Raw genomic sequence first — 27,485 nt, 5'->3', positions numbered from 1 at the left:
CTTAGGAATATCGTCTTCAGCCATCGGTACTTGCCAATACCCAGAAGCAAGATCTAGCTTGGTGAACCAACGACTTCGCCCCAGACGATCCAAGAGATCAGCAGTGTGAGGAAGAGGGTACACGTCCGGGATCGTCACTTCATTTAACGGACGATAGTCGATGCAGAAACGAATACTCCCATCAGGCTTCGTCACAAGATGAGGTTCACATGCCCAAGGACTCCGCGACTTCCGAATAACACCCTTCTCCAACATCTCCTTGACATTTGCACGTAAAATCTTGATCTCCTTGGGTGACCGACGACGAACAGGAACCTTGATTGGACGAGCATCCCCAGTTGGAATGGGATGACGTGTGGCAATCTTGGCCCCAGACGATAGGTCAAATTCAAAGAGATCAGAATACTCCTTCATGAGCTGGTCAACAGCTGCAACACAAAGATCATCGGAGGGATCGGAAAAGGGAAGAGCAGAACAAGATGGAAACACAAGAGGAAATAATGGGGGAACAAAAGTAATGGAAGCAGAGGTAGAAGTAGAGGGACGAAGAGGTACAGAAGTGAGAGGAATGGATGAAACATAAGGAAGTATGAGACAAGGGGGAAAAGCCTCAAAGTCACACTTGGCATGATTGTGCTGCAACCAATCCATACCAAGAATGAGGTCAAAAGCTTGACTCGGCACCACCTGCAACGACTGCAACTCAAGCTCGAGATCGCCCACATGCACAACCAGGTCCGCCTCATCTCGTGCACATGCATGTGTACGGCCGTTGCCATAAAGAATGAAAACTGGATCCGCCGCACGACACAAGTGTAGACGACAACGTGTGGCAACAGGTCGAGCAATAGAAGATAAACTCGAACCTGTATCAACCAACACGGAGAGAAGAATAGGAGACCTCTTGTTATAAAAACGAGCTTGGAAAGTAAACACTGGATGAACCGGTGCCGAGTGAACCCCTTGATGATGAATTACACGCGTGTCCGAAGGCGCGTGTAAGCGACTAAATTTTCCATTTTACTTTAGTCACTTAACCACACCTCTGACCACTTGGAGGAGTCTCATTGACAACCTCCATAAGTCCAACTCAGGACTTGGGGCTTGCTAGCCCCGAGAATGGCATCCATGCCACTCAACCTTAGCACTTGGTCCAAGTGCTCCACGTGTCCGATCCCATGATCGACACCCCAAGGTATCACCGACGTACTGGCCCGTTACGCTAAGGCCATGCCCAATCACCTTTGCCACCCTGGTAGTCCATTACCACTTGCATCACAGTCTTGGCTCTCCAAGACTAGGCAAACCATCCGTGAGTGGTCATCTGAGATCCACTCCTTAGCACCCTTAGGATGCCCACCAACAAGGGGAATAGCCTTCCCCAATATCCCTCTGTCAGTCCCCACTAAGTCCCTTTCTGCCCCTGGCCGTGTTTGCCAACACTGCCACTGGATCGAGACCCACAGGCCCGACCACCCATGTCCCACGGTCCTCTGGGACTTCCTCACCACACGACTGTGTCCTTGGTCACTACCCCAGAGGACTGCTCCTCTTCCTTTCCACAGTCTGGGCCTTTGGGGCAACATTTCGGAACACCGTGGCCCTACGCGAGCCACCTGGGTACTCTCCTCGCCTTCTGCCCTTAGGTGCTCTAGCCATGGGCTTAGAGCGAGGTTCCGTTGAGCCACGCCTGGTATCCAAGTAGGTAGTGCCACCCACACTTGGACTGGGAGCATCGGCCAGTCGATCTCCCGGGGGAACTAGAGCCGGCTCTTGAACACTTCACCAAGCTACCCCGCTTGTCGGTCCGTGTTCACTCTAGTCTTGGACTTCCCAGTGGGCAGCTCATCACCCAACACTGGGTCCGACCTTCCTGGGCCAAACTGGCTTTTCCTAGCCAAACTGGCTCCACTGCAGTCCTCCCCCTACTATACTTTTGGAGCTCACCAAACCCCCCAGGGTCTGGGAGACGAAAGCTTTGGGCTTTCACCCTCTCAGGCTCCGGACTCGGACTCGGACTCGGACTCGGACTCGGACTCGGACTCGGACTCGGATTCGGACTCGGACTCGGGCTCGGGCTCGGTCTCGGCCTCGGCCTCGGTCTCGGTCTCGGTCCCGATCTCGGTCTCGGTCTCGGTCCTGGTCTCGGTCTCGACTTCGGACTCCATCTCGGACTCCATCTCGGACTCCATCTCAGACTCCATCTCGGACTCCATCTCGGGTCCATCTTGGGTCCATCTCGGACTCCATTTCGGGTCCATCTCGGGTCCACCTCGGACTCCATCTCGGACTCCATCTCGGACTCCATCTCGGGTCCATCTCGGACTCCACTTCGGACTCCAGCTCGGGTCCATCTCAGACTCCATCTCGGGTCCATCTCGGACTCCATCTCGGACTCCATTTCGGGTCCATCTCGGGTCCACCTCGGACTCCATCTCGGACTCCATTTCGGACTCCATCTCGGGTCCATCTCGGACTCCACTTCGGACTCCAGCTCGGGTCCATCTCGGACTCCATCTCGGGTCCATCTCGGACTCCATCTCGAACTCCATTTCGGGTCCATCTCGGGTCCACCTCGGACTCCATCTCGGACTCCACTTCAGACTCCAACTCGGGTCCATCTCGGGTCCACCTCGGACTCCACTTCGGACTCCATCTCGGACACTCCCACGTGTCATGTGTTGGTCCTTTTGGGTCCCTTTTTGGAGCCTCGCCTTTTGCTCGCTTCGTGCTCGTTCCTCGAGCACTTCGTTGGGAGTTCCACTCCCGCTCTTGACTTTTCAAGTCAGAGCTTTTGGTCCAAACGTGTTACGCTCGTTTGGCTCTCGCTTCGGCCACTACTATGTGGCGCCCTTCCGGCTCCACTTTGGGGCCTAGGGATTTTGTGTCTCACAACTCCACCACCCATAGACGAAGTTCGATGTCCTCATCGAACGGTAAACCCTTTCATAAAGTAACACCCACACGTGTTACCATTTCCATCCTTGGCACCTAGCCAATCTTTGTCTATGGTTTGACATCAAAGGCTCACCATGTCTTGTCCATCCTTTAAGGAGCGTAGTCTCTCCAACTTAGAGACTGATTGGACCACATGTAATGGTTCTCCCCTTTTATTGGTTTAGTTCTCGCTAAACCTCTTAGAGACCCTTCTCTAAGTCAATCCCACTACTCCTTCTCGAGTAGTCTCAATTTCCATCTATTGAATGTTTGCACCTTGGAACTTTTACTCTTTTGACTTTTTGGAAGTCAATTTCCTAGGTGTCTCCAACACCTTGCATTGCACAGATTGTGCAACTCCACTTCCCTATCCTAGGAAGTTCATTACTTGAGGGCACCATCATCCTCTCTTCTATTTCGTGCCACCTTGGGCACTAAGTTCCATTTATCATACTTTGTGCTAAGGCTGTCCATGGCCTTATCATTTGGCTACCTTACCGCTCCCTCACTTGGAGCCTTTACTTCGCCAAATTGGAGCACTTAGGAATCTGTCCTTGAAAGTCCGCTTCCTTTCCCACAAGCTGTTAGCATCGAACACATTAGTGTTCCTTGGCTAACTTTGCCATTTGGATCCCTTCCATTAAATTCCATGGCCCAAACTTTGGCCACTAGTCCTTTGCTCCTATCCTTGATTGTTGCACCCAGCAACATCGGATCGCTACCTCCATTTTTGAGGTATCCTTTCAGTTCCATAGCAAAGACTCTTCTTTGCCAAGTCCGGAGGATGTTCACCCCTAGTATGTCTCTTTAGCATATTCTGCTATGGGCTCTATCCATGGCCCAACTTCGTGACCCTCCCATGGGTCTTTTATAGAGACTACTTTCCTCGGACTCACTATGCCATCGCACGGACATAGTTTATTTCCCTTAGGTGCTCTTCCCACTTGGTCATCACGACCAAGTCACACCATCTTAAACAGTTCAATTTCAACATTTTGAACCAGGAACTTCATTCCTTAGCCAACCAAGGACCTTGTCCTTATCTGGCCATAAGATCACCTAGTGATCTCACCTTGGCACCTTAACAGAGTTGCCAAGAGGTACTTGGTCTTCCAGACCTCCAAGTTGTTGACTATAACCCCGGGGGCATCCCCCACACTTGGCGGTGCACCCAAGCTAGCCCTTACGGCCAAGGGTTCATAGCAACTGAGATTAAGTGTCCCCATCTCACTCACCACGACCTTGGTGCCACTTGCACCAAAGTGTTCAAGTTAGATATGCTGAGCTTTCACACTAAGCAATCTAACCGTGCATCACGACTCCGAGGCATCCCTCGCTTGGCAGTGTGCCCAAACCAGTCTCCCCACTGAGAGTCCATGACCACCGAAATATGAGTGTCCTCATATTCCAAACCATCACCACGCCCTAGTGATTTGGGACTCGAACCCAAGCACTAGAGGGTCGGGACTCACACCCAACCTCCGTATATGCATCTACGGACGGCATCACACAAGATGCCTGGCATGACTCCCCACGCTGGTGCACCAACTTATTTTTAAAGCGCGCTACAGATCACAGCTTGGGAACCTAGTTCCTCCACACTGCCAAGTCCTCTCACTTGACATGTCTGTGATCATGCATGGACTCCTCCATGCTCGGCCCCATGGCCCACTCTTTTTGAAGTTATCACCTTCAACTAGGGTATTTGTTCCCCCGACGTGCCAATCTCGCTTGGCAAGTCCTCCGACCACTGTAACATGGTTCCTACATAAGCGTGAAAGTCCTTGACCATCGACTTTCGTTCAAAGCCCTCTCTTTGAACACTCGGGAACTACTTCCCTAACCTTGATAGCCTTGCCTTATGGCAAGCTTCAAGACCACGCTTCTGCTGCGCCACTCTGATTTTGCGCGTTCCATGAACCATTTACACTTGGCCTTTCTAGGTACTAAGCTACCTAGAATCGTCTTTGGGAACCTTGAAGGAACTCTGTCCCTCAGCTTGCTAAGGCCTCCCTTTTTGCAAGCCTTCAAAATGCCACATAGTCTAACATGGACAATTCCATATTTTAAACTCTCCATGGCATCACGGTTGCTAGCGGCAACACCCTCGAGCCCCCACTTGATTCTCCACTCCCAGCTGGCATAACCAACCTTGGTTATGCCCTTTGATTCCTATGGTTCGGTTCTATCCCCTTACTTCTTGCTTTTTGGCTTCACACCTTTCCTTTGGTCATTCTCCTCCAGACCAGGAGGATAGCTTTGCACTTTCTATCACGCTTTAGCAAGTATTCTTAGGGATGAACCTACCCAATAGCCTAGGGAGTGGTTCCTCAATCCAGGTATGCTCACCTTATAATCCCACACACTGGGATTACATTGTTGCTTATGGGCCTTTACATGCCCATCACTAGCCTTGCCAAAATTCCATTTTTGGCTTTGTCCAACTTGGGTAGACAGTCCTCTCCTGTCTCCGCAACCTTGGACATTTGGATAGCACCTTCTATCCATCATTCGCTAGGGACTTAGTCCCTTGGGCTTTATCCATTGCCCTCGCGACATCAAACACCACCTTCTGGTGGTCTAGAGTGTCCGGGTGTCCCAATGATGGCTTTCTTGACAATGAGTATTTCCTTTTATGACATTGACTTACTATATCGCAACACAAGCAACTTATCCCCTGTAAGGGTATATCCAACTTCCTTATGCTATTAAGAAGTCTTGGGTAGCTACCTTCTACCCGTTTAACCAGTTATTTTGCACCTCTTGCTTAGTTGCCTCATAGTTGTCAAGTCCTACAACTCATTGCTTGGTGCTTTCACACCTCCATCATTATCTGGGTCACCACACTCCAACTGCATGCTCTGCAGCTTAGGCTATGCCATTCCCATTTCCATTGGGATTCCTTTGGCAAGGGGTTCTCATGAACCCACCAACATAGCCTCAAGGTATCACACCTTGGCACATTTGGTGTCTCCACACCATCGGCTCCACGAGCCTACCTCTATGACATTTCCCCTTTGTGTCTAAGTCTTTGCCAAGACCAACACCGCTCTTTCTCATGCCAACCATCCATTAGCACTGCCCCATAGAGGTCACACACAACTTTATGTCAAAGTTGTTTTCTTCTGGGAACACCTTTCCCATAACTTTAGCATGGCACATTTTGCCATCAATGAGATACCCTCTGTTCTCATCCTTGGATCCTATGATCCCCCCCCATCCTTTGTGGGGTACAACACACCTCAGTCCAAATGCTTCCATCAGTCCTTTTAGGACCATCCCTTGACTCTACTTGAGTCATCCAGCAGTTTTGGACTTGGTTAATCCACAGACCCATAAGGTCCTACTTGTGAGGCACTAGCTCACTGGAATACACTTCTTGCATTCCTGTCCTACTCAAAAGGACTATTTTCACAAGTGTTACTCCGACACTTGATTTTGTTCTCTGGGGGCAACTTTTGCCCCTTAGGACTACTTGTCCATGCAATGAGAATACCACTCATCTCTAAGTACACCCCCCAACTCCTTGGGTTGTTCCAGCATTTATTAAAGGTAGCCCTGGCTACCATTTCAAGGACTTGAGTCCTCTTCCGTATTTGACCTTCCACGGTTATTACCTTTGGTCTCACATTCATGAGCACCAACCTCAACTATATGAAGATAATCTTGTGACTCCTTTATTGTTTTGGAGTCTCTATCTTTCCCGTGATCCCAACTTTAGTTGTTTACCACAACAACCTTAGCCAATTTGCTAAGACAAATGCTCATCCGGATCACATCCTCAACTCAATGAGGAAAACCTTGCACTGTTCCCAAGATCCCAAAGTTGTTCCATTATTGGCCCTTTTCTATCCACCACCTCGTCTACAAGTTCACACATGAACTGTAATGGAGAGCCATGTCTTCCCAACTTGCTACTCCTCAAGGATAGGCCCACTCCTCGGACCTTCCGATGCCAACACTAATGGTGATATACTTGAGCACCAATAAAAGTCGGGCTAAGGAACAGCTCCGATACCAAATTGTAAGCGACTAAATTTTCCATTTTACTTTAGTCACTTAACCACACCTCTGACCACTTGGAGGAGTCTCATTGACAACCTCCATAAGTCCAACTCAGGACTTGGGGCTTGCTAGCCCCGAGAATGGCATCCATGCCACTCAACCTTAGCACTTGGTCCAAGTGCTCCACGTGTCCGATCCCATGATCGACACCCCAAGGTATCACCGACGTACTGGCCCGTTACGCTAAGGCCATGCCCAATCACCTTTGCCACCCTGGTAGTCCATTACCACTTGCATCACAGTCTTGGCTCTCCAAGACTAGGCAAACCATCCGTGAGTGGTCATCTGAGATCCACTCCTTAGCACCCTTAGGATGCCCACCAACAAGGGGAATAGCCTTCCCCAATATCCCTCTGTCAGTCCCCACTAAGTCCCTTTCTGCCCCTGGCCGTGTTTGCCAACACTGCCACTGGATCGAGACCCACAGGCCCGACCACCCATGTCCCACGGTCCTCTGGGACTTCCTCGCCACACGACTGTGTCCTTGGTCACTACCCCAGAGGACTGCTCCTCTTCCTTTCCACAGTCTGGGCCTTTGGGGCAACATTTCGGAACACCGTGGCCCTACGCGAGCCACCTGGGTACTCTCCTCGCCTTCTGCCCTTAGGTGCTCTAGCCATGGGCTTAGAGCGAGGTTCCGTTGAGCCACGCCTGGTATCCAAGTAGGTAGTGCCACCCACACTTGGACTGGGAGCATCGGCCAGTCGATCTCCCGGGGGAACTAGAGCCGGCTCTTGAACACTTCACCAAGCTACCCCGCTTGTCGGTCCGTGTTCACTCTAGTCTTGGACTTCCCAGTGGGCAGCTCATCACCCAACACTGGGTCCGACCTTCCTGGGCCAAACTGGCCTTTCCTGGCCAAACTGGCTCCACTGCAGTCCTCCCCCTACTATACTTTTGGAGCTCACCAAACCCCCCAGGGTCTGGGAGACGAACGCTTTGGGCTTTCACCCTCTCAGGCTCCGGACTCGGACTCGGACTCGGACTCGGACTCGGACTCGGACTCGGACTCGGATTCGGACTCGGACTCGGATTCGGACTCGGACTCGGGCTTGGGCTCGGTCTCGGCCTCGGCCTCGGTCTCGGTGTCGGTCCCGATCTCGGTCTCGGTCTCGGTCCTGGTCTCGGTCTCGACTTCGGACTCCATCTCGGACTCCGTCTCGGACTCCATCTCAGACTCCATCTCGGACTCCATCTCGGGTCCATCTTGGGTCCATCTCGGACTCCATTTCGGGTCCATCTCGGGTCCATCTCGGACTCCATCTCGGACTCCATCTCGGGTCCATCTCGGACTCCACTTCGGACTCCAGCTCGGGTCCATCTCGGACTCCATCTCGGGTCCATCTCGGACTCCATCTCGGACTCCATTTCGGGTCCATCTCGGGTCCACCTCAGACTCCATCTCGGACTCCATCTCGGACTCCATCTCGGGTCCATCTCGAACTCCACTTCGGACTCCAGCTCGGGTCCATCTCGGACTCCATCTCGGGTCCATCTCGGACTCCATCTCGGACTCCATTTCGGGTCCATCTCGGGTCCACCTCGGACTCCATCTCGGACTCCACTTCAGACTCCAACTCGGGTCCATCTCGGGTCCACCTCGGACTCCACTTCGGACTCCATCTCGGACACTCCCACGTGTCATGTGTTGGTCCTTTTGGGTCCCTTTTTGGAGCCTCGCCTTTTGCTCGCTTCGTGCTCGTTCCTCGAGCACTTCGTTGGGAGTTCCACTCCCGCTCTTGACTTTTCAAGTCGGAGCTTTTGGTCCAAACGTGTTACACTCGTTTGGCTCTCGCTTCGGCCACTACCATGTGGCGCCCTTCCGGCCCCACTTTGGGGCCTAGGGATTTTGTGTCTCACAGCGCGTTTGAAGACGTCCGGAAGAACACTCCAATCGCCACGAGTAGCTGCGCTCAATCCATTGTACCACTGCAATGCCGTCCCTTGAAGACACGTGGGGAACTCACGCAAACGTCGAGCATCATCCCAAGAATGATATGTGGCAATCACCGTGAAGTGATCGAACCAATGGTACACATCATCCCCAGGATTCCCACGAAAGAACTCCGGCCGAACGCGAGGATTGGCACCAAAAGCAGGAGGAGTTGTACCATGTGCCGTGAACGCCGCCATCAACTGAGTTTGGTTGTTCAATTGCAGGCGCATAGCATCAAGCAATTGAACCAACTGCTGCTCTAGAGTCAAAGGAGGAGATTGCGGATCGGCCATGAAAATGAATGAGAAAGAAAGAGCAAAAGAAGATAAATGACAAAAAGCTGGAAAGAAATGGTAGATCTAGACAATGCAAAAAGCTAGATCTAAACCAAAATCCTGAAAGGAAAGAACAAAAGAAAGGAAATGGAAAAAGCTAGATCTAGACAATGCAAAAGCTAGATCTAAACCGAAATCCCAAATCCAAGCACTCCCCAGGGACAATCAAAGGTGCCCCTCATCTCCACCAATGTGAGTGCATGGAATATGGAAAGGGAATACAGAAATGTACATATCAATTAACCCAAAAACCCTAGCTTATATACAGGAGCGAGTGGTCCGGATTGAAACCAATCCGACGGCTACCAAAATCCACTACGCTAATATTAGTATACGGCATCGTAGCCGTACACTTGGCCCTCACAGTATTAATTAAATTAAGTATTTAAGTAGAAAAGCTAAAACATGCTTAGAGAGCTTTTAATTAGATTTGTTTTAATTATGTGTATATACCAGCATAGAAACGAAAAAGAAAGCTTTAGAATTTCCGCAAACCGACAAGTCACGCTCGTGGGCATTTCAACGGTTTAAATGTGTCGTTGTGAGACACCCACCTAGCACCGAAAAATTGGGCGACGAGGAGCGCAAGAGCTCTGGCAATCAAATTGGAGGCTTTGTGTTTGCAGAGGATGGCTCTCCACCAACAGGCCCTGCGTGGTTCTTTGCGGAGGTTCCCGCCAATCCCGCGTTCATTGACGGCGTGGCGAGCCGCGACGTGATTCTCGACAAGGATCGGGGGCTGTGGGTGAGAGTTTTCCGTCTGGAAGAGCTGGAGAACCGCACGCTGCCCATCGTCATCTTCTACCACGGGGGAGGATTCGTCTACATCAGCGCCGCAAATGCGATCTTTCACAGATTTTGCGAGGCCCTGTCCAGGAAGCTGGGAGCGATCGTTGGTGTCTGTGAATTACCGCCTAGCTCCGGAGCACAGGCTCCCGGCGGCCTACGACGATGGCTCCTCAACTGGGTCCGAGAGATCGCCAAGAGCAGCAGCGATCAAGACGCTTTCGCTCACGCGGATTTCTCCAAGATCTTCGTTATGGGCGACAGCGCCGGGGGAAATCTCGCAGCCCGCGTGGCATTGCGCGCTGCCCAGGATGGAATCCCGCTCGCCGGCCAGATCCTCCTCCAGCCCTTCTATGGAGGCACGTCCAGGACCGAGTCGGAGCTCAGGCTCGGGTCCTCCGACCCAATGATCACGCTACGCATCACCGATTTTTGCTGGCTGGCGGCGCTCCCCGAGGGAGCGGTCGACCGCGATCATCCATTTTGCAACATGACGCTGGAATTACCTGGAGATCTCGCGAGATTGGGGGCCAGGGGACTGGCGAGAGCGCTAGTGGTGGTGGGCGGCAAGGATCTCCTCCACGATCACCAGGTAGAGTTTGCAAAGATCTTAGAAGACGCTGGCAATGCCGTGAAGCTCATCGACTATGAAAACGCTTCCCATGGATTCTACCTCGTGGGGGACGATAGCTGCCAGGAATCCGTCCTTGTCTTGGACGAAGTCGCTAGCTTCTTGCGAGAGTGACCCCTGGCTTGCCGCTATTGACCCGCGTTGAATAATGTTGACTATGTTTACTGACGGGTTGACTGGAGGTCAGAGCTGACGGGATTGGATGTACACAAGCTTTGGCAGCCATTCACGAAGATGGCATTTCTTTCTTTTGTCTTTCGGTGTCACCAGGCAGCCTTCTCTCATTCCACTGTGTATTCCCTTCCAACCAGTGATCCAAAAGAACAATAGTTGTAGTGTTAGATGTTCATCAAAGTTTATGAATCCAAATGATTATATGTTCTTGAGTGTGCACAGCACGCCCAAGGGGAGACAGGGCTCAAAGAAGCTTCCACTCAAGATTTGCCTCATGATGATCCGGTTTGCTGCTTCGGTGGATGGATTCTTACAAGTCGTTGACGCCACCGTCTTCCCCGCCATCACTTTGCTCTGCCCGCATTGCACCTCAAAGTTGTAGTTGTAGTTCCCTCCAATCCCGGTGGCAAACTGGATTCATGTAAAGTCAACTATGGTCAGAAACACGTTGACAGCCTATGTTCTTGCTTGAGGGTGAGCGAGTATTTTATGTCGTAAGTGTTGATGTAGATTATAGTGCTGCCTGGGAGCTGGCTATGGAGGTTGCTCTCAAAGCCTGCTTGAACAATTAAGACTAGCGAAACAGAATGACATTTTATCTCATTTCATTGTAGTGCTGCATGACTTGATAGCGCACCCGGCTTGATCGTAGCCCACTTAGAGTTTGTGAGGGAGTATGGGATGCAGCCCTGGGGCCCAACGTACGAGAGCAGGAATGCTCGTCCTCCCTCGCCATTGAATCTGTGTAGATTCAATGCAAACACACAGAAGAATAAAGAATCACTGCCCGGAAAATGTATGCCTTTAGCTGTTCATAGCTGAAGTCGTTCCCCCTGCGTTGAGAGAGTTCCCTGGGACATCACGATTGATCGAGCGAGAGCAAAAATCACTACAATATAGCTATCTATCTTGGAGAACGGCATGGAATGGATTCGTGGCGAAACTAATTTGAGAGAGATGTGGTCGTGGACGGGTGACGTGTCACCGCCGGTCGCGGACTCGAATCCGGCCCACTCCCGAAAATTCCAAACGCGTCGCGGTTTGAATCGCCTTCCTTGTAACCATCATTTTCTTGAGGCTCTTGCCGTTCCGCATCAACGAAGAGCAGCGCCATCGCAAGCAGCAGCAGCTACCGATGATCCAATTCCAGCCGGCGCCTTCCCGTTCCAAGACGAATCCACAAAAGGATCCACGCCCCAACGAAAACGGGTTTCTAGATTTTCTACTTCCCAGTGCGCTTTATTGCTTGGCGTCATTGACGAAGAAGAAGGATACCGGAGCTTTGAGAGTTTGCTTTGCGGGAGAAAGCCGCTCACGACAACCCTGCATCAAAGCCACCACAGCTCCCTCCTTATAGACTTGGAGCCTCCGACATCCGCCCAAGCTGCTCAACGCAAGGAGATTCACGGTCCAGGAGAAGGAGGAGCACAACCAGCGGTCACTGGCCAGAGAGAAGCTGCGAGAAGAAACCTGGGAAGGCGAGTGAGCACTCACAATGAAGTAGTCAATCGAAGAAACTTTCGTGGCCAATGAAGCGTCTTCTGGAAAGTCTCTAGGCCTTCTTGACTTCTGGCAAGCCTTGGATCTCTGGGACGGTGGCATGTTGATACTGCAAAGACCAGTAGAACGTTTGCTGGTGATGCGATCGTCACCGCGTGGTTGAGTTTGGTTTGAAAAACCCCTCTTTGTCAGTGAGAAACCCATTGTCGCCTTTGCTAAAACGCTTACTTTGCCTGCCAAGTTGACACACTCGAGGCATTTGCTCGTCGAGAAGATCTGCAAGTTTTCTGGGCTCACGCCATGCAAGAGCATTCCACGTTGCCGGATCTCTCATCCCGGCACCACCGTCAAGATCTCTCTTGCTCCACCCTCCAGAGTGCGCTTCTCAGGTTGGCAAGTTGCGGGCTCTCAGCAATGCAAAGGCCAGACGGGCGCTAAGCATGCTTCCACACTGCACTACTCAAGCTTGGATGAGCTCTGTCTCTCTCGGCAAGGCCAACTCCCATCCTATCTGATGCAGTAGGGGGCAGGAGCTTTCTTGGGTGACCGGAGATGCTTTGCTGGACGAGGAAGCCCCCCTACTGCTCCGGTGTTGGAGCTTGGATTGCAGACGAGATCACAGCAACAGGTTTCCCCAGTCCCTGGCTCCTCCTCTTCCTCCGCCACCATCGTCACCGCAGCAGCAGCAGCAAACTTGGTGGAGCGACCAAGATTGTGTGACATGGATTATTCATGTATTTGCAGATGTCTAGAACGGGGATCTGCAAAATGTGAGGAAAAACATGAGAACAACCGGTTTCAAACCCATTCGGGTTTGGAATTGTGTGCTGCAGACACGGGGGCATTTGCTCCATATCAATTCTGGACAAATTGTAAACTTGGGACATGTGCTTGGGACTCATGAATCTCATATGGGAAGAGGTAAGCTACACAAACTCTAATACCCTATTACCAAAGTCCATCTATCCAACCAAGACTTGTGTTCATTCGGTGTTGCGGTCATATGCTCGTCTTCTCTTGGGATTCACCTTGAATCTGAGCTCACCGTACCGCTTGATCAGCTCCTCCACACCCCCCACTTGAAAGTTGAAGAGATCCACGCACGCATTCCCCGGCCAAGCGGAAAGCTTGTTGAAGCCGCCACACGCCGCGATCATCTTTCCCGCTTCCAGCTGCATGACAAGTTCGTCATACTTCTCCTGATCGAAAGGACCACAATTTTCATTGAAAACAACATCAGGCGTGCTCAGGTTCTTGTCCACCAGCGGCTCATACTCGCAGCACCTGAAACCGAACAACTCCTCCCACTCGTGCGCCAGCACCCGCGCATCAAACACCAGCCGCGCCTGCATCTCCAGCGACCCAACACCACCGAACAGGTCCCGCTCCACCCAAGAAACCAGCTCTTGCCGAAACTTTCGCGATCCCGGGCCACGCCCTCGGATCTCACGGGGTATGCTGGGCTTGGCCCTGATGTACTTGATCAGAGGCGGGCTAAGCAACGGCATCTCCTGCTGCTGCTGCTGCTGCTGCTGGAGCTCTTCCTGGACTGCCTCTATCGATGTCGGCCTCCTCTTGTAGCTGTCGACGCAAAGGCGAACGTTGGTGTAAGTGAGGTCCTCGTCCCAAATACCGTAGTAGCACAACTGGTCGTCGCTTAGGTACGACGCCCTCTCCCGGACAATGGCCTTGGTGGCGGCGTATTCCTTCACATTCGCCTGCTTGCAGGCATTCTTCCACACCCGCTGGATCCTGTGTTCTAACCTGCACAGAGCGAAGTCCACAACGCCGTAGAAGGCCGAGTACTGCCACTGCCTGTGACCCAGATTGTCGAAAACTTGACCCAAAATCACAGACTCATCCCAGAGCTTTCTCCTGAGTTGTGCCGCCATATCCTAGGGCACGATGCTTTGTGAGTTTAGCTCAAAAGGATTAATCATAGCTTTTAATTTGATTAAATAAGCCGTTCCTATATAAAACCTAGTATTCCCCCAGCAAATGCTGGGCAGTTAGCAAATGTGTTATGTGATACCCCAAGCAATGAAAGTAACCAAGGCTGTTTAACCTCTAAACCTAAAAGGAAATGTAAGAAATCAGCTAAGAGAAGAAAAAGGAAAATCTGGAAACTGTTACCTTTTACTGCTTATCTAGTGTGGCACTCAAAATAAAGCTAAAAAAATGAAAAGAAAAACAAAATCAAATATTAAGTAATATACCCAAAAGCAAGTAAGAGCCAAAAGAAGGAAAATTATGCCTAAGAAATCTATGTAATTTCCATCCAAGTCCACGCTAAAGTTGCCATTTGAATGTTCTATTGCTGCCAAATCCAGTGATCTATCTATTGTTCCCATTTGTGAGCAAAAATGTTTAAAAGGAACATAAATATTCCATAGTGCAAATAGCTTGCGAACCAAATCGATCAAGCCCTTTCAATTACTTATGTCTCTCATCCCGGTTTTCCAGATCTTCAGAGTATGATGATTAAAAAGCATACTTGTGATGCCCAGATGTCACATTTTCCTCTTTCTCCACATGCCATAGTTCAAGTTTTCATTGGCCACCATGCTCTCTGTAATTTTCTTAATATTTTAAAATTTACATTAATCTTGTTCTAGAATTTGTTGAGCTTGCTATTATGAAGAGACATTGTTTGACAATGATTGATAACTATATTCCACATGGTCTTGAGACCCCAAATTAGAGTCACTAGTTGCCTTTGCCCATCACATAAAAATTTTAAATTAGGTAAAAGTTAATCACAGCCTTATGATAGCTTTATGCTCTATTTTTTTTTCCATGTCATCAAGCATATACATTTGTCACAATGCTTTTTTCAGCAATCTATATATGTCACAATACCTTCTTCTCTCGCCCTAGGCAATTGCCCACCTCCCATTGGCTAATAGCAAACATCAATCAGTGTGATTATTTGTGGTTAAAAAAATAACCTTTTGACAATTACCCTTCATTTGATCTCTCCTTAAAATTATAGATAAGGTTTGTGAGGACTTTGTATAATATATATATACTAATCTAATTTTAGTAGTCACATTAGCATAATAATCCACTTTTTAAAGTCCTCAATTTGATAGAGATGCTAAATATATTTTTGTTGACAATGTGGTTTTTTTCTTGCTTTTTTTTGCATGGGGGGTGGTGGTGAGGATTAAGCTCCTAATGGGTTTATACAACAATTAGTTTTGGTGTTTGCACTTGATTTTTTTTGCCTGGAAGTGTGGTGGTAAGGATTAGGCTCCTAATAGGCTTATACAACAATTAGTTTTAGTGTTGGCATAGCCGGCTCAAAATTAAACAAGGATGTAGTAGTTATTGTAACACTTAATTATGAGCCAAGTGTCCCCCTTGATTGGGTTCAATGTTATTTTCTAGATTACTCATATAAGATGTTTGCTTATGGTTTAAACATTTTAGGATCCACATATTATGGATGGAATGATATGGATAATATTCAAAAATTGCCTCTTTGTTTACAAAGAGATGTAACACAGATCTTAACACTACTTTTATGTCTTGCATGGTTTTTAATAAACTTTTGGGTGCTATGGAGATAAAGTTGGCTTTATAAATGGTGTGTTAAAGTTAAGCAATAGTGTGGTGTGATGGTGAATTGATTTGAAGAGTGAGTTAAGAAATTATTAGTATAAGAAACAAACTCTCCAAAATATTGTTGGTTAAAAGATCTTGAAATCAATAAAGAGTTTGGATTGAGTTAGGACTAAACTTGGATGTAAGGGTTCCAAAATGATAAAAGTTAAAACTTAATCTTGAAGGAATTACTATATTAGGGTTATGACTTGGGAGTATGGATTTGAGGAATGTTTTTAAAGAAATTCTTAAAAGAAACTCCCACTTTTGAAAAGAAAATTGACAATAGTATTTATAACTTAGGTGGAGTAATGCATTATTTGAGTACTATTAGTCCTCACTCCTCTTTAATTGCCATGTATTTTCCTTTCAAGTTAGAGGTGGGGAGTTAAAGTACTTATATTAAGACTTTAGGCTATAGTGTTTTCCCTCAAAGCATCGAATTAAGAGATTTACAAAGTTTGGGATTTAAAGAGTCCCATGAATAAGTCTTGTTATTTTAAGGGACATTAAAAATTTAGAGGCTTGATATACTTAGTTACTTATGTTTATATGGAGTGTAATCAAACTTTAAGTATAATCTATCCCAAGGAAAAGGTTGGGATAAAATGTTTAGGAAATTATTAACGAAATTATTAACACTTTAGTACTTATACAATGAGTAGTTGAAGCCAAATAAAACTTATTACAGTTAAAGTGGACTTTGGCAAGAGAATTTAACTATAACTAAAGCAAAAGTGTTTAGATATATAAAGTAAATTAGCAAATTACAAAAGGAAAATTTATGGCTTACAACTAACTTCTATAGATTTTAACATGTTCAAATCTTATTAAAATATCATGTTTGCAGTTCTATTGGAGCTTTTGTGAGAGGACATCACCCTACCACCCTTCATGATGCCATTATAATTTCTTATAATGTGGAGGAAAGCTCTCATATTATACCTTTTCATTCTATAACACTCTTATCCTCCCTTAGTTGATTGTATGGCCCTTATAGATGTTGATTCCACCTCAATTGTAAAACCTTGAGATGTTGGTCATTATGGCAATCATGGGGGTTGTGACTATGGGTGTGGATGTGGTCAAGAAGGAGGCTGTAAGTGTGGATGTGGCCCATAATGTTATGACTACTAGGTTTGAGGATGTATTATAGTGGAGTGTAAGAATTGTTGTTAACCATTTGTATCTCAAGATGACAATAATGATGCTAAAATACTTCATGTCAACCATTCAGAAAACTATTGGATGTATCCAAAGTTTCAAAGGGTCTATACACATCATGGCTCCTATAATGTGCACAAATAACAAGAACAAGAAGTGTAGTATTATTAATGGATAATAGGAAGTGTCTTGTTATTTCTCTCTCATTCTCTTTTATAATTTATGGTATGGAATTTCTCTAGAGCTATTTATGACACCAAAGAGATTAAATTTTAGCTCTAAAATCTTTTTAGTTCAATGTTTAGTAGTTTGTCCTTTACATATTCTTTTTGTTGATCAAAAGTCTTTAGCCCAGTATATTTGACTCTACAACTTGGGAAGTTTATATTATAAGTGATGGTTAACCAAATTATGATATTATCTTGAGTGTCAATTGATTGGTAGTTTGTGGGTTATTAAGTCACACTTTGTTTCTAAATTTGATGTTTTACAATCGATTATTTTCCAAGATCATGGGCGACAGTGCCGGGGGAAATCTTGCAGCCCGTGTGGCATTGCGCACTACCCAAGATGAAATCCCGCTCACCGGCCAGATCCTCCTCACTGGCCAGCCCTTTTATGGAGGCAGGTCCAGGACTGAGTCGGAGCTTAGGCTCGGGTCCTCCAACCCGATGATCACGCTAGGCATCACAGATTTTTGCTGGTTGGCAGCGCTCCCTGAGGGAGCAGTTGACCATGATCATCCATATTGCAACATGACGCTGGAATTGCCTGGAGATCTCATGAGATTGGGGGCCCAGGGGAAACTGCCAAGAGCGCTAGTGGTGGTGGGCGGCAAGGATCTCCTCCACAATCTCTAGGTAGAGTTTGCAAAGATCTTCGAAGACACTGGCAATGCCGTGAAGCTCATTGAGTATGAAAACGCTTCCCATGGCTTTTACACCGTTGGGGATGCTAGCTACCAGGAATCTGTCCTTGTCTTGGATGAAATCTCTAGTTTCTTGTGAGAGTGACCCCTGTTTTCAAGGTAAGAGTCATGTGACATATTTCGAGCTTGGTGTCATGGTAGTAAATGTAGTGTTGCCAATTCATATTTCGGCTAAAGTTGAATGTTTTTGAGTTATTTTTTTTTTGTAGTAACTTATATCACCACATGTTATTCCACGTGCTCTAAAGATGGCACACTGGCTCAATGTCCCTTCCAACCAATAGTGCTTGATGGGTGCTGGATTGGATCCAAAAGAACAATGCTTGTAGTGATTGATGTTTGTCAAAGTTTATGAGTCCAAACAGATGATTAGATGTTCTTGAGTGTGCACAGCATGCCCAAGGGGAAATTGGGCTCAAAGGAGCTCCCACTCAAGATTTGCCTCGTGATGATCCAGTTTGCTGCATCAGTGTAGTAAACTCCATCCCAATTGATATATGCAGATGGATTCCTACAAGTCGTTGACGCCACCATCTTCCCAGCCATCACTTTTCTCTGTCTGCATTGCACCCCTCAAAGTTGTAGTTGTAGTTCCCTCCAATCCCACAGGCAGGCCTTGGCGGCAAACTGGAATCCTGTAAAGTCAACTTTGGTCAGAGACACGTTGACTGACTATGTTCTTGTGGTGTTACCATTGCTCGCAGCCTTGAGTGTGAGCGAATATTTGATGTCGTAAGTGTTGATGTAGCTTGGGAGCAGGCTGCGGAGGCTGCTCAAAGCCTGTTTGAGCAAGCCATTGTCACAAAAGAGTAAAGAGTCACCGCCCGGAAAATGTATGCCTTTAGCTGTTCATAGCTGAAGTCGTTCCCCCTGGGTTGAGAGAGTTCCCTGGGACATCACGATTGATCGAGCAAGAGCAAAAATCACTACAATATCGGAATGGAATGGACGTGTCACCTCTAGTCGCGGGCTCGAATCCGGCCCACTCCCGAAAATTCCAAACGCGTCGCGGTTCGAATCGCCTTCCTTGTAACCATCACTTTCTTGAGGTTTAGGGCTCTTAAGGCTCCCCCCAGCAGCGCCATCGCAAGCAGCAGCAGCAGCTACCGATGATCCAATTCCAGCTCCCCGGGTTTCTAGATTTTCCTGCTCAAACGCGATGCTCGCGGCCTACGCCCGGAATGGGCATCTGGAATCGGCGGAGACGATGCTCTACCCCCACATCACCGCGTCAATCTCGCCACTGCGCTTTGGAGCGCTTGGAAGGCATCGAATCGAGCTGCCATCGCTTGGCGTCATTGAGATGTTTTTTTGGCGCTTCTCTCAAGAACCCTAAAATCTCAGGAGCAGGGCGTTGTGGACGAGATGCAGAGCGAATCGAATCGGGTCGCGAATCGGGCCGCTGTACGAGCGGCAGGGCTAAGGCCGGTTCGCTGCGCAGCTCCGCCATTGTCATCCGGCACAGATTAAACGCGTACGTAGCATGAGTGTTCTCAGGAATTTCTTTGCAGAAGAAGCAATGCTCCATAGAAAAGGAAGGCGACGAAGAGGAAGGATAGCGGAGCTTTGAAAGTTTGCTTTGCGGGAGAAAGCCGCTCACGACATCCCTGGGAGTTCATCAAAGCCACCACAGCTCCCTCCTCGATTCTCCCAAGTTTCTTTGTGCAATCCAACTCCCAAGCGTTGCTCCAACTCCAGAGAAAACGCGAGAGAAGCCGCAGAGGAGGAGGCTGAGGACGTAGCTCCCAAGCAGCGTGGACGCGGGGCATTTACTCACGGAAGAGAGAGATGGATTCCACAGCGACCATACGACCGCCACGGACGATGAAACTCACGAAAAGCTCACTACGTCTTCTGACGACATCGATGGAAAGTCCGGTAAGTTCGTCTCTCTTTGGATGACCAAATTTTGGAAGTTCTTAGCATTCTTTTGATTGAATCCGCGCGAGCCGTGGCGTGGTGATTCATGATAGTACCACTGCCTTGGCTGTTTATGGCAATCCAACGATCGGTTTGGCTAGACAAAGCAAACATCTTCACTGACGCTAGTCATTTTTTGCGCAGCGCGAGGGGCACTCGCAACCATCCATCGCCCATCTTGATTCAAGCGAAGTTCACGGCAGAGAGGTATCCAGTTTTCTTTCTCTGGTTTCAAGCCTTTTTCTCATCGGCCACTCTTCGTACAGACTCAACGCATATGATCGTCGTGACAGAGCACAGAACAAGGTGAGATTCACGGTCCAGGAGACGCAAGCAGCGGTTGCTGGCCAGAGAGAAGCTGCGAGAAGAAACCTGGGGAGGCGAGTGAGCACTCACTATGAAGTAGTCGATCGAAGAAACTTTCGTGAAGCCTTCTCGACACGGTGGACATGTTGATCCTGCAAAGACCAGCAGAACGTTTGCTGGTGATGCGATCGTCACCGCGTGGTTGAGGTTGGTTTGTTACCACGAAAAAAGCCCCTCTTTGTCAGTGAGAAACCCATTGTCGCCTTTGCTAAAACGCCTACTTTGCCAAGTCGACGCACTCGAGGCATTTGCTCGTCGAGAAGATCTGCAAGTTTTTCTGGGCTCATGCCATGCTGCGTCTGATTTTCCGCAAGAGCGTTCCACGTTGCCGGATCTCTCATCCCGTCAAGATCTCTCTTGCTCCGCCCTCCAGAGTGCGCTTCTCAGGTTGGCAAGTTGCGGGCTCTCAGCAATGCAAAGGCCAGATGGGCGCTAAGCATGCTTCCACACTGCACTACTCAAGCTTGGACGAGCTCCGTCTCTCTCGGCAAGGCCAACTCCCATCCTATCTGATGCAGCAGGGGGCAGGAGCTTTCTTGCGTGACCGGAGATGCTTTGCTAGACGAGGAAGCCCCCCTATGCCGCTCAGATCTAGCCCACCGTCTCCTCCATGTCGGTGTCGGAGCTTGGATTGCGGACGAGATCATAGCAACAGGTTTCTTCCTCCTCTTCCTCTCCCACCATCGTCACCGCAGCAGCAGCAGCAAACTTGGTGGAGCGACCAAGATTGTGTGACATGGATTACTCATGTATTTGCAGATGTCCACAACGGGAATCTGCAAAATGTGATGAAAAACATGAGAACGACCGGTTTCAAACCCATTTGGGTTTGGAATTGTGTGCTGCAGACACTGGTTATGCATAGCCATACTAAGTACGCATGGGAGCTATTTCTGGCAATGAAAAAAGAGATCAAACAACATGGAACACAATCATGACTGCATTTGCCCAGGTAGGGCATTTCTGCGAAGCTGCAAAAGTTCACTAGACAGATCTTGCAATAGGGCTCCGCCAATCCCCGAACTTCGTCTGGAAGTTTACCATGGGATTCCCAGTGCTCAATCTCTTTAAGTGCATCTTTTCCCGCCCTAGCGCTTTGGTTTAATGTTATAAAAAAAAGAACTTGTGCCTTCCAAAGCTTCCACACAATGAGCAAACAAGAGTCTGTAGAATCGTAGGCTTTTCAACATGATTAGGTTCTCCCCACAAATTGCAGTGGACCAATGGCCATAGAGAAACTCCAAAACCTTTGTGGCTTCCTCTTGGTTTGCTGGAGAATTTCTATTGATGAGAATCTCGTGAACTCCTTTAACATCTTGCATTCCGGTTTTCGCAAAGTATTCTTCAAGTGACCAGTTGGGGTGTTGGGAAGCAAGGGCCACCACATTTGGATAAGAAACTCCATACATCGTAACAAGATCTTGCTGTACAGCTTTAAGTATGCGCTTAGCTCCCCACTCTAGAATGCTGTAGAAGCATAGAGCACATGTCCCGAGTTTACAATTGGTCCAGAATTGATATGGAGCAAATGCCCCCCTCAGCTCAGGCATTTTGTCTTGAACTTGTGCAACTTTGTAGAAATGCCCTTCCTGGGAAAATGTAGTCACGATTGTGTTCCATGTTGTTTGATCTTTTTTTTTTCATTGCCAGAAAAAATTCCCATGCGTACTCAGTATGGCTATGCATAACCAGTGTCTGCAGCACACAATTCCAAACCCAAATGGGTTTGAAACCGGTCGTTCTCATGTTTTTCATCACATTTACAAATTCCCGTTCTGGACATCTGCAAATACATGAGTAATCCATGTCACACAATCTTCGTCACTCCACCAAGTTTGCTGCTGCTGCTGCGGTGACGGATTCGAGCCCGTGACCGGCGGTGACACATCACCCGTCCACGGCCACATCTCTGTCAAATCAGTTTCGCCACATTCCGTTCTCCAAGATTGATAGCTATATTGCGGTGATTTTTGCTCTCGCTCGATCAATCGTGGTGTCCCAGGGAACTCTCTCAACGCAGGGGGAAAGACTTCTCCAAGTGAGCTACGATCAAGCCCATCGAATTCAACGAAGTCACGCAGCCCTACAATGAAATGAGATGAGATGTCATTCTGTTTTGCTAGTCTTGATTGTTCAAGCATTGAGCAACCTTGTAGCCAGCTCCCAGGCAGCACTATAATCTACATCAACACTTACGACATAAAATACTCCCTCACCCTCAAGCAAGAACATAGGCGTGTTTCTGACCATCGTTGACTTCAAAGGATTCTGCCAACAAAGGCCTGCTGTGGGATTGGAGGGAACTACAACTACAACTTTGAGGTGCAATGCAGGCAGAGCAAAGTGATGGCTGGGAAGACGGTGGCATCAACGACTTGTAAGAATCCTATCCGCCTATCTCAATTGGGATGGAGTTCACTACAACGAAGCAGCAAGCCAGATCATCACGAGGCAAATCTTGAGTGGAAGCTTCTTTGAGCCCAGTTTCCCCTTGGGCATGCTGTGCACACTCAAAAACATCTAGCAAGTTGTTTGGATTCATAAACTTTGATGAACATCGATCACTACAACCATTGTTCTTTTGCATCCAATCAAGCACTGCTGGTTGGAAGGGAATGCGCAGTGGAATGAGAAATTGCTGCCTGATGACACCGCAAAGACAAAAGGAAGAAATGCCATCCTCGTGAATGGCTGCCAAAGCTTGTGTACCCTGAGCTCTGACCGCCAGTGAACCCGTAAGTCAACAGAGTCCACTTTATTCAACGCGGGTTCACAGCCGTCAGCCAGGGGTCACTCTCGCAAGAAGCTAGCGATTTCGTCCAAGACAAGGACGTATTCCTGGCAGCTATCGTCCCCCGCGGCGTAGAATCCATGGGAAGCGTTTTCATACTCGATGAGCTTCACGGCATTGCCAGCGTCTTCCAAGATCTTTGCAAACTCTACCTGGCGATCGTGGAGGAGATCCTTGCCGCCCACCACCACCAGCGCTCTCGGCAGTCCCCCGGCCCCCAATCTCTCGAGATCTCCCGGCAATTCCACCATCGGGTTGCAAAATGGATGATCGCGGTCGGCCGCGCCCTCGGGGAGCGTCGCCAGCCAGCAAAAATCGCTGGAGTCGAGCGTGATCATCGGATTGGAGGACCCGAGCTTGAGCTCCGACTCGGTCCTGGACGTGCCTCCATAGAAGGGCTGGAGGAGGATCTGGCCGGCGAGCGGGATTCCATCCTGGGCAGCGCGCAATGCCACGCGGGCTGCGAGATTTCCCCCGGCGCTGTCGCCCATGACGAAGATCTTCGAGAAATCCGCGTGAGCGAAAGCGTCTTGATCGCTACTGCTCTTGGCGATCTCTCGGACCCAGTTGAGGGCGTCGTAGCCATCGTCGTAGGCCGCCGGGAGCCTGTGCTCCGGAGCTAGGCGGTAATTCACAGACACCACGATCGCTCCCAGCTTCCTGGACAGGGCCTCGCAAAATCTGTGAAAGATCGCATTCGCGGCGCTCATGTAGATGAATCCTCCCCCGTGGTAGAAGATGACGATGGGCAGCGTGCGATTTCCCAGCTCTTCCGGACGGAAAACTCTCACCCAAAGTCCCCGATCCTTGTCGAGAGTCACGTCGCGGCTCGCCACGCCGTCAATGAACGCGGGATTGGCTGGAACCTCCGCAAAGAACCCCGCAGGACCTGTTGGTGGAGGAGCGCGCACGTAAGATCCATCCTCTGCAAACACAAAGCCTCCAATTTGCTTGCCGGAGCTCTTGCGCTCCTCCTCGCCCATTCTTTCCGTGCTAGGTGGGTGGGCCTTCCGGTCTCACAACCACACATTTAAATCGTTGAAATGGCCAAGAGCGTGACTTGTCGGTTTGCGGAAATTCTAAAGCTTTCCTTTTCGTTTCTATATACACATAATTAAAAAAAATCTAAATTAAAAGCTCTCTAAGAATGTTTGAGCTTTTCTACTTAGGGCTTTGTAAGTTAATTAGTAAGATTAATCTTTTTACCCAAGGCTCTTTAATTTAAATAACACTAAGGAAAAAAAAACAACGAAAAAAAGAAAAAGAGAACCCATACTTAATCAAAACGACTAATCTTTGTAACTAAACTTGGCGGCACAGCTCAGGAGAAAGTTGGATGAGTCTGCAATTTTGGGTCTAGTACTGGACAATCTGGGTCACAGGCACTGGCAGTATGTGGGCTTCTACAGCGTTGCGGACTTCCCTCTGTGCAGGTTAGAACATAGGATCCAGTGGGTGTGGAGCAATGCCTGCAAGCAGGCCAATGTGAGTGAACCATTGTCCACGAGAGGCTGTCGTACCTAAGCGACGACAAGTTGTGCTACGAAGGTATTTGGGACGAGGACCTCACGTACACCAACATTCGCCTTTGTGTCGACAGCTACAAGAGGAGGCCGATATCGATAGAGGCAGTCCAGGAAGAGCTCCAGCAGCAGCAGCAGCAGGAGATGCCGTTGCTTAGTCCGCCTCTAATCAAGTACATCAGGGCCAAGCCCAGCATACCCTGTGAGATCTGAGGGCGTGAGATCCTGGGATTGCGAAAGTTTCGGCAAGAGCTGGTTTCTACCTGTTTGGTGGTGTTGGGTTGCTGGACATGTAGGTGCGGCTGGTGTTTGATGCGCGGGTGCTGGTGCACGAGTGGGAGGTGTTTTTCAGTTTTAGGTGTTGCGAGTATGAATTGCTGGTGGACAATAACCTGAGCACGTCTGATGTTGTTTTCAATGAAAAGTGTGGTCCTTTTGATCAGGAGAAGTATGATGAACTTGTTGAGAATGTGGAAGTGGGAAAGATGATTGTGGCATGTGCTGGCTTCAACAAGCTTTTTGCTTGGCCGGGGAATGCGTGCGTGGATCTCTTCAAACTTTCAGGTGGCGGGTGTGGAGGAGCTCATCAAGTAGTATAGTGAGCTTAGATTCAAGGTGAATCCCAAGAGAAGACACTACAACACCAAATGAACACAACTTACCACTTTTCATTCATGAGTATAGTATTATAGAGACTCTATTAAATTATAGTGTGAGTGCTTGGAATATGGAAAGGGAATACAGAGAATGTGCATATTAATTAGCCCAAAAGTGAGTGAAACCACTCACTCTTATATACAAGAGTGAGTGGTCCGGATTGAAACCAATCTGACAGCTACCAAAATCCCACTACATTAATATTAGTTTATAGCATCATAGCCGTACACTTAACCCTCACATCATCCCCTCCTTTTGGAATAATGGAAGACCATCAAGGTTCTCTTGTAGACGGGCCGAGATTTAGAAGAACGTTAGTGTGAGACACAAAATCCCTAGGCCCCAAAGTGGAGCCGGAAGGGCGCCACATGGTAGTGGCCGAAGCGAGAGCCAAACGAGCGTAACACGTTTGGACCAAAAGCTCCGACTTGAGAAGTCAAGAGCGGGAGTGGAACTCCCAACGAAGTGCTCGAGGAACGAGCACGAAGCGAGCAAAAGGCGAGGCTCCAAAAAGGGACCCAAAAGGACCAACACATGACACGTGGGAGTGTCCGAGATGGAGTCCGAAGTGGAGTCCGAGGTGGACCCGAGATGGACCCGAGTTGGAGTCCGAAGTGGAGTCCGAGATGGAGTCCGAAGTGGAGTCCGAGGTGGACCCGAGATGGACCCGAGTTGGAGTCCGAAGTGGAGTCCGAGATGGAGTCCGAGGTGGACCCGAGATGGACCCGAGCTGGAGTCCGAAGTGGAGTCCGAGATGGACCCGAGATGGAGTCCGAGATGGAGTCCGAGATGGAGTCCGAGGTGGACCCGAGATGGACCCAAAATGGAGTCCGAGATGGAGTCCGAGATGGACCCGAGATGGAGTCCGAGATGGAGTCCGAGATGGACCCGAGATGGACCCGAGATGGAGTCCGAGATGGAGTCCGAGATGGAGTCCGAGGTGGAGTCCGAGATGGAGTCCGAAGTCGAGACCGAGACCGGGACCGAGACCGAGACCGAGACCGAGATCGGGACCGAGACCGAGACCGAGGCCGAGACCGAGACCGAGGCCGAGGCCGAGACCGAGCCTGAGCCCGAGTCCGAGTCCGAACCCGAGTCCAAGTCTGAGTCCGAGTCCGAGTCCGAGTCCGAGTCCGAGTCCGAGTCCGGAGCCTGAGAGGGTGAAAGCCCAAAGCGTTCGTCTCCCAGACCCTGGGGGGTTTGGTGAGCTCCAAAAGTATAGTAGGGGGAGGACTGCAGTGGAGCCAGTTTGGCCAGGAAAGGCCAGTTTGGCCCAGGAAGGCCGGACCCAGTGTTGGGTGATGAGCTGCCCACTGGGAAGTCCAAGACTAGAGTGAACACGGACCGACAAGCGGGGTAGCTTGGTGAAGTGTTCAAGAGCCGGCTCTAGTTCCCCCGGGAGATCGACTGGCCGATGCTCCCAGTCCAAGTGTGAATGGCACTACCTACTTGGATACCAGGCGTGGCTCAACGGAACCTCGCTCTAAGCCCATGGCTAGAGCACCTAAAGGCGAAAGGCGGGGAGAGTACCCAGGTGGCTCGCGTAAGGCCACGGTGTTCCGAAATGTTGTCCCAAAGGCCTAGATTGTGGAAAGGAAGAGGAGCAGTCCTCTGGGGTAGTGACCAAGGATACAGTCGTGTGGTGAGGAAGTCCCAGAGGACCGTGGGACTTAGTGGTCGGGCCTGTGGGCCTCGATCCAGTGGCAGTGTTGGCAAACACGGCCAGGGGCAGAAAGGGTCTTGGTAGGAACTAACAAAGGGACTTTGGGGAAGGCAATTCCCCCGGTCTGTGGGCATCCTAAGGATGCTAAGGAGTGGATCTAGGATGACCACTCGTGGACAGATGGCCCAGTCTTGGAGAGACGGGATGGTGATGCAAGTGGTATTGGACCACTAGTGCAGCAAAGGTGAAGGGGCATGGCCTTAGCGTAACGGGCCGAGATGTCAGTGGTACCTTTGGGTGTCGGTCTTGGGACCGGACAAGTGGAGCACTTGGACCAGGTGCAAGCGTTGAGTGGCATGGATGCCATTCTTGGGGCTAGCAAGTCCCAAGTCCTGAATTGGACTTAAGGAGGTTGTGAGTGAAACTCCTCCAAGTGGTCGAAGGTGTGGTTAAGTGACTAAAGTAGAATGGAAAAATTAGTCGCTTACAACTTGGTATCAGAG

General features: G+C 49.2%; 2 protein-coding genes and 1 long non-coding RNA gene across 4 annotated transcripts; 2 read left to right on the top strand and 1 right to left on the bottom strand.

The window, feature by feature from the left end:
- The first annotated feature begins 969 nt into the window (after positions 1–969).
- LOC9631358 (gibberellin receptor GID1C) lies at positions 970–10,804 on the top strand. The gene is made up of 2 exons (XM_024673372.1): positions 970–998; positions 9,730–10,804. Exons 1-2 carry the CDS (start codon positions 970–972, stop codon positions 10,802–10,804), a joined length of 1,104 nt encoding a protein of 367 aa, XP_024529140.1.
- Positions 10,805–19,127: 8,323 nt separating this feature from the next.
- On the top strand, positions 19,128–20,605 carry LOC112345852. Of its 2 annotated transcripts, XR_002992196.1 has the most exons (3): positions 19,128–19,940; positions 20,127–20,189; positions 20,249–20,605. It is a non-coding gene; the product is annotated as an uncharacterized LOC112345852 (long non-coding RNA). The 2 variants fall into 2 exon arrangements; XR_002992195.1 differs by having other exon boundaries at positions 19,128–20,189.
- Positions 20,606–22,867: 2,262 nt separating this feature from the next.
- On the bottom strand, positions 22,868–24,254 carry LOC9650278 (gibberellin receptor GID1C). Its single transcript, XM_002968135.2, has one exon. The coding sequence runs from the start codon at positions 24,120–24,122 to the stop codon at positions 23,139–23,141; it is 984 nt and encodes a 327-aa protein (XP_002968181.1). The 5' UTR covers positions 24,123–24,254; the 3' UTR covers positions 22,868–23,138.
- Between the last annotated feature and the right edge of the window lie 3,231 nt (positions 24,255–27,485).

The sequence above is a fragment of the Selaginella moellendorffii genome, unplaced genomic scaffold (genome assembly GCF_000143415.4).
Source record: "Selaginella moellendorffii unplaced genomic scaffold, v1.0 SELMOscaffold_10, whole genome shotgun sequence".
Taxonomy (NCBI): domain Eukaryota; kingdom Viridiplantae; phylum Streptophyta; class Lycopodiopsida; order Selaginellales; family Selaginellaceae; genus Selaginella; species Selaginella moellendorffii.
The sequence above is the reverse complement of the archived record's forward strand: the minus strand, read 5'-3'. Positions and strand labels throughout refer to the sequence as shown.